The sequence below is a fragment of the Varanus komodoensis genome, unplaced genomic scaffold, assembly GCF_004798865.1.
Source record: "Varanus komodoensis strain SLA01 unplaced genomic scaffold, ASM479886v1 scaffold3, whole genome shotgun sequence".
NCBI lineage: Eukaryota > Metazoa > Chordata > Lepidosauria > Squamata > Varanidae > Varanus > Varanus komodoensis.
In genome coordinates, this window is record NW_025335761.1 from 26,029,740 (window position 1) to 26,042,166 (window position 12,427).

The 12,427-nt window shown below is 39.6% G+C and overlaps 1 protein-coding gene across 5 annotated transcripts in view; it reads left to right on the forward strand.

The window, feature by feature from the left end:
• DPH6 (diphthamine biosynthesis 6) overlaps window positions 1-12,427 on the forward strand; it is a 267,666-nt gene that overhangs the window by 135,313 nt on the left and 119,926 nt on the right. For 4 of the 5 annotated variants that reach the window (XM_044436301.1, XM_044436302.1, XM_044436304.1 and 1 more), the window contains 2 exons: window positions 2,963-3,092; window positions 6,869-7,043. In XM_044436301.1, the coding sequence (XP_044292236.1) occupies window positions 2,963-3,092; window positions 6,869-7,043 (305 nt within the window). Of the gene's footprint in view, window positions 1-2,962; window positions 3,093-6,868; window positions 7,044-8,776; window positions 10,693-12,427 lie in introns of those variants that run through there. The other variant, XM_044436306.1, reaches the window with a different exon arrangement.

Here is a 12,427-nt window from a genome sequence, read left to right on the forward strand (position 1 = left end):
TTGTCAGCTTCTGCCCCATACGGGCCGGGGCAGGGCGCTATAGCTGCTCCATACATGATGCTCGGATCCCTCGCACGCCTGGGACAGTGTGGTCTTCAGCCACTGAGGGAATGGGCGGGAGCCACCGCCCATCTACCACTCAGAGTGCAGGGTGGTCCCTGCTCCCGCCCACTCCATGGCAACCAGCTCTGGAAGTTTCCACCAGATGAGGCCTACACTGTGTGTCAAACCCCATTGATGTGTGAATGCCATGGATGACCACTCGAAGAATGACAGTTACAGGTAAGCAACCTGCCTTTCTTTCTGTGCTGACTAAGGAGAAGAGGGAGGTTAGAATGCAGATTCCCAGCTCCAAGGTTGGACATCTATCTTAGACCATGAATCTGGGGATCCAGATGATACCAGACGGGAGAGATCTTGGGGTTACCTTCCTTCTGTGTCCAAAAGCAAAGTGAGTAGGCTCAAAATTTGATTTTATGTCTAGTCAGAAGTAGGGAACATGTACTTTTTATGTCAACAAGTGGAAATTAATAATTGAGCACCACTTTCAAATAGCATCCTAAATACAGAATTGTGTCATATTAAGTTGTAATATTTGTATCTTATTAAGTTGTAATTATGAACAGAAGTTTACTTCTGATGTCTATTCAGAAGTAAGCAGGAGAAGCATTTGAAGTAAGCTAGACTACAAGTAAACCAATCAGCCATTTCTACCCAGGCCCTGGTTGTAGGTAACAGCACTTCCCAACTGAGTGCTGGAAAAGGGAAACTTTTTCAGGGTCCAGCAGAGAAAAGATGAAAACCACAGGGAAAATTGGGAGTTGAGGTGGCAGGACAGGGCAGATCAAACATAAAATTGGTTGGATTTTAAAAGAGACATGCCATGCTCTTCAGCAAAGACTTCAAGATTATGAAGTCAAACTCCAGAATCCTGTAGACTAAATTAGTTTTGGGGCTGGACATTCCTTGGCCCTGGATTACAGGATCATTGGATCCACCTAAAGTAACATTAGGGAAAAAGAGACCACTTTCGGTCCCTGAAATGTTTGGTTTAAAAATTTCTTGATGAAAAGCCTGTTTTACTGCTAAATCGATCCATAAGATTTAAATCCTTAAGAGGAAAAAGCATTCTACTATGTGGTAGCACAGGCCTTCTTATTTTGCATTTCCAAAGAGACAAGGGTTTTGCATGTTCCAACATAAAAGTTATGTCGGCTCATGCAAAATCAGATGCCAGTATTAGGCATGTGGTAATCCTTGGCACCTGCTAGGTTATTTGTGTAGTGCATGGGGAATGGCAGTTGTGTAAGACTACAGCAAATACTTTTAGGATCAGTGTCTGCACAAAATGAGGACCCCCTTTTTCCAGAAGCAGCATCAGCAAACTTCCTTGAGTATTCTTTTTACTTAAACACTTCATGGAAAGAAAGAAGAAGCATTAGCTATTAACTGCAAATGAGCCCTTGAAATAGGAGAGGGAATATCCAATTCAGCAGTGCCAGCAATATAAATTATGTTGCACTAGTGTAAGTGAACTCTATTGCACTTTTTGCCAGTTGTTTTTTCTGGTGCAATGTGTTCCCCTGAAGAGCCTGTCACACTAGCAGATACTATTGGTATTGTGGTCGCTTTCACTACTGTAATATAATTTATGTTTCTGGTGGTCTCAAATAGGTTTTAAGAATCCCAAGATTCAACAGACGAAATCCTAGAATGTTTAATAAGTCCAGGGGAAAGAGCATGTCATTAGTGAACTGAGACAAGGTCAGGCAAAACAGGGTGACTGTGTAGGAAGCCAGACAGTGTCTCAGTGTCTAGATATAGCATTAGTTGATAGGGGACTTTTGGTTATAAGATTCTCTGGAAGCATGAATAGAACATGCAGAAGCAGTTCAGCCAAAAGGAAAACCATTTCATACGAGAAGGAAGACTTTTACATCAGGAAAGATGATGCTACCAGCAAAGCATACTCATGTGTGCAACGGTTTACACTCTTCAAATGTCCTTTGACCTACAGACAGTACATCAAACCAGGGCTGTTCTTGAGATACATTCCTAAATAATTCACCTGTCCCTATGCTTTGTTCCCATACAAAGATTTTATAGCTAATATTTCAGGAATCAGCTCAAGGGCAAAAAGCAGCAGTTAGATAAGGTGCACTGACTCTTGGAGTTTACTCCTTTTGCCTGTAATTAGCTGAGAAGTTGAACAGTGATAAAAGGCCATGGCTGTATCATTTTCTGTATTGTGCTCATTAAAAGCTGAAGCCAGTGCTGAAACCAAAAGCAACAAGGCCTCCTGGTTCAAACCTGCCACAATGCCCAGCATCAATCAGGCCATCACTTCATGTGGTGGAGCTTAATGAAGCTTCATCCGTGCATATGTAGGGTCTGGACCAACAGAAGGACAAAGAAGTGGGTCCTGGATCAAATTAAGCCAGAGCTTTCTCTAGAAGGAAAAATGACAAACCTGAGGCTGTCATACTTTGGATACATCCTGAAACAGCAAGACTCCCTGGAGAAGACAATCATGTTAGGGAAAATCGAAGGCAGAAGAAGAAAGGGAAGAACAAGTATGAGATGGATTGAATGCACAAAGGAAGCTACTTCCTTGAACTTGATAGAGCTGAATGGTGCTATCATGGACAGGACATCTTGAGGACTTTCATTCAGAGGGTTGTTATAAGTTGGAGATTACTTGATAGCATATAACAGCTTCTGGTTTATCTTTATTATTCACTCCAGAAAGAGTCTAGATATAATATGGAGCAGCATGCAAATGTTATACATGAATAAAATAATTGTTGCCACTCTGTTGCAGGCCTCATTCAATCTAGGAGAATGTTAAGCCGTTATCATTTGCTTTTCTTGGGAAAGTATTTTATAAAAACGTATTCTAACTACCATTCTGTACACATTTAACATTTCCTGTCTTTAACAACTGCATTTTTTCCACATGCAGCTTATCTGAATTCAGAAGGATTGGAATTGACAGATATAATTTTGGTCCATCTGTATGTGAAGAGCATGAAGGATTTTGCTGTGATAAATTCAGTCTATATGACAGTATTTGATTTGTGTCCCCCAGCAAGGTAGGCTTGTCCCACTGCTGTCTTACATTTATGATATGCTGGAACATTCTTCGTTGTTGCAACTGCTATATTTATGCTTTTTCCTCAGACTGAGCTTCTCTCAGTTGCCTTTCACCCATTTGTATGTCTCTCTTCAAAGGCACGATCTTTTACTCTCTTAGTTTTATGAGTGGCATGTGAATGTTCACTTCTTAAATAAGGACCTTATATGTTCCAAATGTATACTCACTGTCCTAAAAGAAGCAAGTGTGTCCCTGAATGCTCTTTTGCCTCATGATGAGCTCAGGCCCTCCTCATGTACCCCACGCAGAAGCATAATTGTCAAACAGTTACCAAATAGATAAAATAGAATGGGAAGCCATATTTGATGGAACAGGTTCTCTTAGTGAAGTGGTGTGTATCCAAGAGACGTCATCCTTTCTCCACCTGAGCATGAGTTTCCACAGTGCTGCAACCTGTCTCTGTGATCCAGGAGTGCTTTTAAAACTGATGGCAGCATGGCACAAAGGGGCTGCTATGCAGGAGATGGGAATACATAAAGCTCCACTGTTCACCTGTCCTCCCATGCAGTCATTTATATCATAGCAGTAGGCAGATATTTTCCCAGTCCTTTTCCATCTCTGCTGTACTACAGCAGCCATGCACAGTATTTCACTCTTTTATCTAGTCACACCTGTGGTGCTGCTTCCATCATTGCTGTTTTAGCTTCCAATTGAATAGCCATATTGAGGTTTAGCAGTGAATTCAGCAGAAGCATGTTTTCTTTCTCATTCCTCTTAATTTGGAACCTTCTACACATGTATTTCAATTCTAGCTTCTTAATAAAAATGTTAATATATAAAGTTAATGAAATAAGGACTCTACAATTAAAATATTTTTAATGCTGCAGAAAATCTTTTATAAGAAGCAAGTTCTTTGGGTTTTTTCCCTGTTGAGGGCTTTATTACTTATTCCAGTTAATAAGATATATTTCCCCTTACTTAGTAATAGCTTTACTAGTAATTGGATCTCTGTGAAACTCATTGCATTGGAGACTTTGTTGAGATAAATATCCAATGTTCCTTATTAATGTCATGCCCTATAATTTCATATATATATATATATATATATATATAGAGAGAGAGAGAGAGAGAGAGAGAGAGAGACAGAGAGAGAGAAATATCTATGTGTTAACCCAATATGTAAGTAGTTGAGAAGAGGCCTAGAAATAATGTAATTATGCTTCAATCCTCTGTGTTAGAGAGCAAGAGGGATACAGAAGTAGTGCACTGCTGGAGTGATCAGCCAGGCTGGGGTGCTGCACAGTTGTTAGCCAATTGAATGGGAACTTGAGTGTTGCTGTATCCTGCCTGAGCTGTCAGCTCCTGTTCCAGATGATGGTTCAGGCCAGGAAGCGCAGAGTGGGACAGGCAAAATGATCAGGAGCAGTTGTACTGCAACCAATCTCAGGGAGACCAGACCTGGATTTTATTTCTGGACAGGGAAAGTACTCCTGGAATTAGAGTACTAACAAGGTTGCTAGAGCAGGAATTTATGTTCGGGCCTGAAAAGGCTTCCTGGAAGCTCCATCCCTTCAAGTGCTGCATCTGACTGTTAAAGGGTTGGTGGCCTTTTGCTGTATGCATCAGCTTCCCCTGGGATGAATGAGGAGCCATTTGGGATTGCCCGAGAGGGCATCCCTGCTCATTAAACAAGTTCAAGGCCCATTCCTCTGAGTTAAGGGGTAATGGCATCTCCTAGAAGGTCGTATCGATGGGATAAGAATTGTGAGACAGTGGACTGAGTGAAGTATTGAGGAACTAGTTTTGGTGCCTACTTAGAGTTACACTATCTGTGGACTCTATGTTCTGGGTCACAACACCTGGGGTCCTTGCCCAAGGCCCCTGGAAATAGATATTGCCACTCAATAATGGATGCATTGCACATTGTATACAAAGTTAAAAACCACAAGAGCTCAAGCAAGAGCTCAGCAGATGGGTTTGCGCAAAACCTTGTCTAACTATGAAACTGGGTAAGCAGTATAAAGCACACTGAATACTGAAAAGTGTATTTGAAATGATAATAGTAATGGATCTTCCTAGGTTGATAAACCAAACAGAAGTTCCATATCTTGAAAAATATATATTGCACAGTTTCACTTAATTTCAAAAAGAATAGTTAAGCTTCATTATGAAAAAGACTCTTTACTGGGCTGCCATCTAGATCCATAGAAATGGAAACGTTAAAACTGAAAGTTCTAACTGTTCAAGCTGGATTCAGGTTTGTGTGGAGTAGAACTCCACAAACTGGCTGAAAGTTTGTTGGAAAGATACATTTTACCTTCATTTACCCCTCACTATCTCCATAAATTCTCCAGAAGTTCAGGGCCACTCTACCCCTTTCCTTCACCAGGGATCCTGCAATGGATCCCAATTCTGACTGCGAAAAGGAGTCCTTCTGTTCATTGAGGGACCTGACTGGATCCAGTGCATTATACAGTTTCCTAGGATCAGGTATTCTTTGAAATGCAGCATGGATGGGGAACTTCTGTCCCACAGGCCTAGTGCGGTCTGCAGACATTCCCCATCTGGCTTACAAAGCCTGCTGCGTTAAGGCCTGGCCTCCAGACCCTGTGCTTTGAGAAAACCCTATTGTTATGTCTGATCCTTGAATTGAGAGAACAATTAGTGATCAGGGGAATGCCCACTGATATCTCTGATCACAGATTGGATATGACAGTGGGAATATGGGCATGTGTGAGGCCAAAGATTCAGCAGGAGATGGGAGCAGTGATTCTTTCCATTTGTAACCAAATCCTTTTCTCCATACCAAGGAAGGCATGGAAAGAAAGGCAAAATGGAGGAGAGGGGGATGAAGTCATGGGCTGGGCTATCTCCACTGTTAGCCTGGGTCCATGTAAGCCCACTCTTGTTATGAGAAAAACTTAGTGACTGAACCAAGGCCAGTATCCGGGCTCATTATTATTAGGTACTTGCTGAGTCCCAGTCCCCAACAGATGGTCTTCTGTCCAGCCCCTGGCTCCTGGACATGCTGCTGCTGCTGCTGCTTAGCAGTGCTGCTTGTTCATCTTCCATGTTCCAGTGTGCACGCAGTGGCAACAACAAAGAGAAGGACTAGTATCTTTCACCTGCATTCTCATTCTGGGTAGATGAGCATATTGGTTCCAGAATAAAGTGATTGTGAAGAGGTGGGCTTACTGAGAAAGGGGGAGACTAAGGAGCGCATCTTGCTCAGTCCTTCTTTCCCAAGACTGTATGAATCAATTCTGAGAAGCAGGAAGAAAAAGCTAGGAGTATGTGCAGCCATAGACAAGTGTTAAGACTGCCTTGTAGCTACTGAGCCTTGTTCAAAGTTCTGTAGTTAGCATGTGAAACTTCAATACACCCAGCCAATTACTAAGATCTTCAGAGGAAGGTGTTATGAAGGCAGGCAGTCAGTAGTGGCACTCATCTGTTGCAGCATCTTCCCCTATGTGGGTAGGAGGCAGGATATGTGATGTGTTTTGAATACCTCTTGAAAACATACTTGTTTACACATTCTTTCTCTGGCTTACAATAGATTATCAATGATGTTGCTCCATGATCTCTTACCTTTCTTGATTCAAGTTAGACATTTTTAGTGTTGTTTAGTCATGTCTATGTTTTTTTTAAATAATTGTGCATGTAAACCACTGGAGATTTTTATATTAAATATACAATATTCCTCCTCCTCCTCCTCCTCCTCTTGTTGTTGTTGAAAATGTTACAGATAAAAACCTTCTTATATTGTGTTTTCAGAGTATGTGTAGAAGTCCCCTTGCCTGAAGGACTCTGGTTTCAGATGGACTGTCTTGTGCATAATCATGATAGAACGATCAGTGATCAGCCTTGTAATCAGAAGCAAGTTATGCATGTACAGAGCATTTCTCACTGGGCCCCTGCCAACATAGGACCTTACAGTCAGTGCATCCAGGTATGAACCCTTTAGTTCCTCCCCAGTTTATCAATTCTATGACAAATTATCCCAGTTGGAAGTTTATTGGAATCTGTATATGGAAATATTAAGTTATCTATCTTACAGAAATTAATAATTGGTTTTTATTTTTCTTTGAGCAGAATATATAATTTTATAGTTTAAAGTGAACAAGATGAAAGAAATATATTGGTAACAAATGTTCAACAATAAAAGACACAAGTTTATAAAGAAATTGTAAAGCAAAAGAATGGCCTACCATGGAGCAAGTTGGGATGTGAAATCTGTTTCAGTTTCTGCATATAACAGTGCTTGTAGAAATAAGGATTTGTAATAAACATTGCCAGGAATTAGTCCCCCAGTAGGACTTAAATTGGGATTCAGTGTTGGTTGGAATAAGTGGAATGGCTGAAATATCTGTGCAAAGGGGGAAAGAACTACTCCGTGGAAACAACAATCATGTAAAAATGTTCCCTCCTTTAATTCCTGGTGGAACATGTGTAGACTGTGCCTGCTCCACAGAACAGGTGGTTTGGTAAAATTAGATTAAACTTAGGGGGAAGTAAAGGATTACTACATGCAGTTGCATTTTTTCAGCATTAGCCATGTCTTTATAATGTCTACGTTCACGTTACATCTTTCCTAACCCAATTTTGAAGACTCTGAATTCAGCACAGTTCAATATCTATATATATCTTGAAATTTTCCATTGTGATACCGCCTCATTAAATTAAAAAATCATCAGTTATTGATGAGCAGAATTGTGAAAAAGTTACGGTGTTCAATTAATATATTTTTTGTGCCATGTAAAAATCATGGCAAAACCACACATTCCTAGATTTACCCATGGACTTTTGGAATTTCTTCTTGGCTTATATTGAGCAAGCTGATAAGAAGTTGTACCTTTGCTGAATATCCTGAATATTTAATTCAGTGTTACATAAAAAGGATGAAATATATAATCATGGAAGGTGTACTAGAGATGTGATTGGATTATAGACCAGTAATTCAAATAGCAGGAAAGACGATTATTTTATTCAGTGACACAGGAAGTTGTGGTGTGCCAGTGGGGATGGAACAGTGACTGAAACTAGTTCCCGTAAATGAGCCAATTAATAAACATTGTCAGGCCATGGAAAGAACGGTGTTGCATTCACTTGGCAGTGGATGCAAGACAACAGATGTGAGGAGGATGACAGGGAAGTGAACAAATGCAAAATCAAGAACTTCAAACAAGGAGCAGGAATATGTAGAAATCTTAACGTCAGGGCCAAGATTGAAACCGGGATTGGGAAGCAGTTCAGAAGACCAAATGAAAAGGCATGGTTCAGGAGTAAAATTGCACAGAGGCATAAATGAAAATGTGTCACATGAATAAAAGCAAAAGATGTGGGGGAAGGCAAATGCAACAAATATTTCTCTAGCTGCTTAGACAAGTAGTATTTAACCTCTCTTAGAACTTCCATTTCAGTGTGCAAGCTAATTCACTCTTGCTTATAGATATCTTTTAATATTTTGCTTTACTGCTATGATGTTTTATCATAAAACATATATAATTCTAGTTGTTTGCCAACCTGAACGGTTGCACATCTTCCAGCAGCATATAGCCATTTACATTGTACTAGTTTTTAAAAGGTGCTTTCAGATAATTTAAAGTGTGTTTGGAATAAATGGCTTGAAACACTAACATAACTTTACAATGCTGGGCATATATTTCAGTGTTTTATTTTCAGAAGAGCAGCTAACCCAGAACATCTGAGGTCCAAATTACAACAATGTATAGCAGAAACTCCTGGGAGAGACTGAGAAGCCTTCCACCCTTGTCAGTGCCACCCTAAAATTGTTGCCAGTGACATGACACTAGGATAATGGAAGAAAAATGTAAATGTTATAGCACAAGAAAGCCCTTTTGACCTCAGGATGCAGAAGCAACACTTGCTATGATTGCGACCTGAATCCAATTTGATATACTTGTAGCAAAATGAGAGAGCAAATACCCTTTCTTTAAATTGTATGTGAATCAGTCTAAAGCTCATACTATGTAGCATAATCTAAGGTGTAATACAACACATTGCACAAGGGACAAGAAATAGGAACTATAATAATAGATACACCTGATATGCATCTTTGGCTTAAGACCCTTTGCAAACTCAGAAATATCTGTCTCCATTCATCCACTACTAACCCGGTATAAAATATATGTTTAGAATATAGAGAGGTTTAAAATGATGTTCTAGGTCAAAATGCTAAAAAGTTTGTGGGATAATATGCGATTATAGCTTCTAACTCAGCTTTTTGTAGGCAACTCCCCAAATACATTAAATATTTTACTATTATAGTATATCTGATGGAAATTCTGTTCAATTGCACTATAACCCCTCAGTATGAAGTATACGAATTTTCTTTCCTCTGCTGTTCAGGGCCATGATGATACATACATTGATCTCTGTCCCTGTTTTTTTTTTTTTTTTTCTTGTTGATAATACAAATCACACCCAAGTAGATTATTTTATTTTTCCACAAACACAGAATAAACTGACTCATGTTATCATTCAGCGTCTTGAATCTAAGCTAGAATGGAATCTTACAATAAATTTTAAATTCAGGTTATTAGTTCAGAATAAAAATTTGATCGAAGAACTCTGGTCATAGTACTAATGTTCTCTGGTCCCTAGCAGAATAAATCTTGAGTGCTTTTGGTTAGGCTTCTGTGCTTTGCTTTACTTCAAGGGTTGTCTTTTATAAGAGTGTGTGGAAATGTGAAAGAATATAGGATCCTGTAACTTGAACAGGTTGCTGACGTTCTGTCACATAAAGATGAAAACATGACACTAAATCCAGTAAGTACTTCTCTAGAACCATGCTTGGCATTCGTATTGGCTGCATTTTATATATCAAGCTTCTGTCTAAGCTGCTGGAAATATATCGTATGGTTCATTGCCTCACCATCTTCAGATGACTGCTGAACCTAAGTTGGTGTCTTGGCATGATTCTATTTGAAATGCTTGTTGTGGAGTATTGCTTTGCTTGATGTTGGGAATTTCATGTAAGTCATATGTTCTATTGGTCTCTTTGTTAAGCCTACAGGCACACCCTCCTTAAAAGGAAATTCTACATATAGTACTTTATAAGCTTATATAACCAGTGCAAATCTAAAATATGACTCAGATGAAGGGGTTTCTTTTTTGTTAAACTCTGTGCTTAATACTGTCTCTCCCCACCCCTCAGTACTGTACTATATCTGTTTAAGGAAATTATGCACAAGCCATTGAAGCCAAAATCAAATGAGGGGCCACAAGGTTTAATTTTGGGTGTGTGCTATTTACAGATTAATTAGGACATTTAACTTCCTTCTTAATGCCACAAAATTAATCCCATAAAAATTAGTGATCTCGGAGGTGCCAGTTGTCAACTTCTGACAGGATCTCTTTGCCATAATCTATTAAAATGCTGCTTTTGTCTTGTCTTGCCTGTGTCATATTTTATGGATTTTTTCATAAACACTGCCTATACTTCATAAATGTCTCAATTTTCTAGTCTATTAACATTACTTCAAAAGCAATTGATAAAAGAGTAGGGCATGCATGAAATAATACACCAATAATGTGAAGTGCTGGAGGCAAGAACAGTGGGTAGTATCAGCACAGCTTGTGAGCTGAAACAATGAAAGAATGTTTTATCTACTACAATAAAGAAACAAATGATATTCTTGATAGTGGGGGAAAAGATTGCTAGTAATTGGGCAAATGAAAAATTGACTACTTGGGAAATTCAGCATATTTTAAAATAACAGAATTGTGAAAACAAACATCATTGGATATATATTTAACAGCATTCTTCACCTCTTTCCTTTGGCTTTGATGGCATTTTAATAACCTTTCTATTTTACCATACTCACAGGCTTTCATACATGTCAAATACTTGTAAACTGCTGTAGATGTCCAAGAAAGCAAACATTCAGGTATCTGATTAATCAGACTTGAATGTTTATTTGGATTTGGCTATTCATCAGGGTACATATGTACTTATATTTCTACCCCACTTCTTTTTTCTTACAAGGAATCCAAGGCAACTTACAGAATCCTCGTCCTCCTCTCCATTTTATGTTCAACAACCCTGTGAGACAAGATAGGCCGAGAGTCAGTGACTGGCCCAAACATGCCCACTGAGCCACATGGCCAAGGGGCAACTAGAAGCTACAGTATATCTTCCCCAGTCCAATACTCTAACAGCTACAATACACAAATGCAAATAGTGTTACACTGCATTTTCATGGGGATTGGATTTTACTATAGAGACTGACTTTTCATGGGATATGAAAAACTCTCTAAGTGGGCCTTACATTTCTTTTTCATGGCTAGTAGCAGTGCTTCTGTGCTGTCGCATCTTTTGGTATCATTTTCTTCCTTCTCTATGACAATCAGGTAGTGACTCTCAAGGCCGAGCCTAATTGACAAAGCCTAGGGGGCTTCTGGGTCAGACTCTCGAGGGCACAAGTGGCTGCAAAAAGAAGCTGAGTCGGTAGAGGTTGCCTCCCCACCTTGCTACCCATGAATTTTCTGTAAGAAGGAGCCCTTCCATTCATAGGAAGGCTAGATCTAACCCAAGATTGTGGGTAGGGATTATAGAAAAAGGTTACAGCTTAATAACCTTCCCCAGCCACATAGTTGATTCCTGTTCAAGAACATAATGGTCCAATTCACACAATCACCTCAGTTTAAAAAGAGAATAGCAGCTTCCTATTGTTACAGCATGTGCTTCACACTGTTTGCTTAATTATTTACCTGAGTGTGGCTTGTTGTATGAACCTGTGGTGTTATTTCCCTCCATCATGTCACACAGGCTCAAATGATACAAGATGTTGCACCTGGACAGGTAATGAGGCAAACGGTGCCCACCAAACGATGGCTTAAGTAAGGCATGGTCATTGAACAGATTGAGCCATTGGGGTTTGCTCATTGAGCAGGCTTGGATGATCCATGGTGCCTGGAAGCACTGTATCGCATATGCAGCTGTTACTCTGAGGTGGTCATCTCATGGGTTCCTTGTGGCTACCTCTGACATAACCCACACTCACCAGGTTCACACAACATGACAAGCCCCATATGAGGCATATTCAAACGGTCACAGTCCCATCATAGGTTAAATGGTCATGTGAACAGCCCCAGTGAATGTGCTGGTGTTTGTTTTATTTTGCTATTGGGCAGTTAGACATTTTAGGCCTATGTGGCCTAAATGAAGGCCTATGTGTGTTAAAAAAATGTATATAATTCTACTTTCTGCTTTTTTATTCTAAAAGGCTGTTACTTATAATGAGGTTTTTGTAGCAGTCTATACTAGGGTTGAAAAATGTAACCATTTATTATTAAAACAAGCTCATTTTG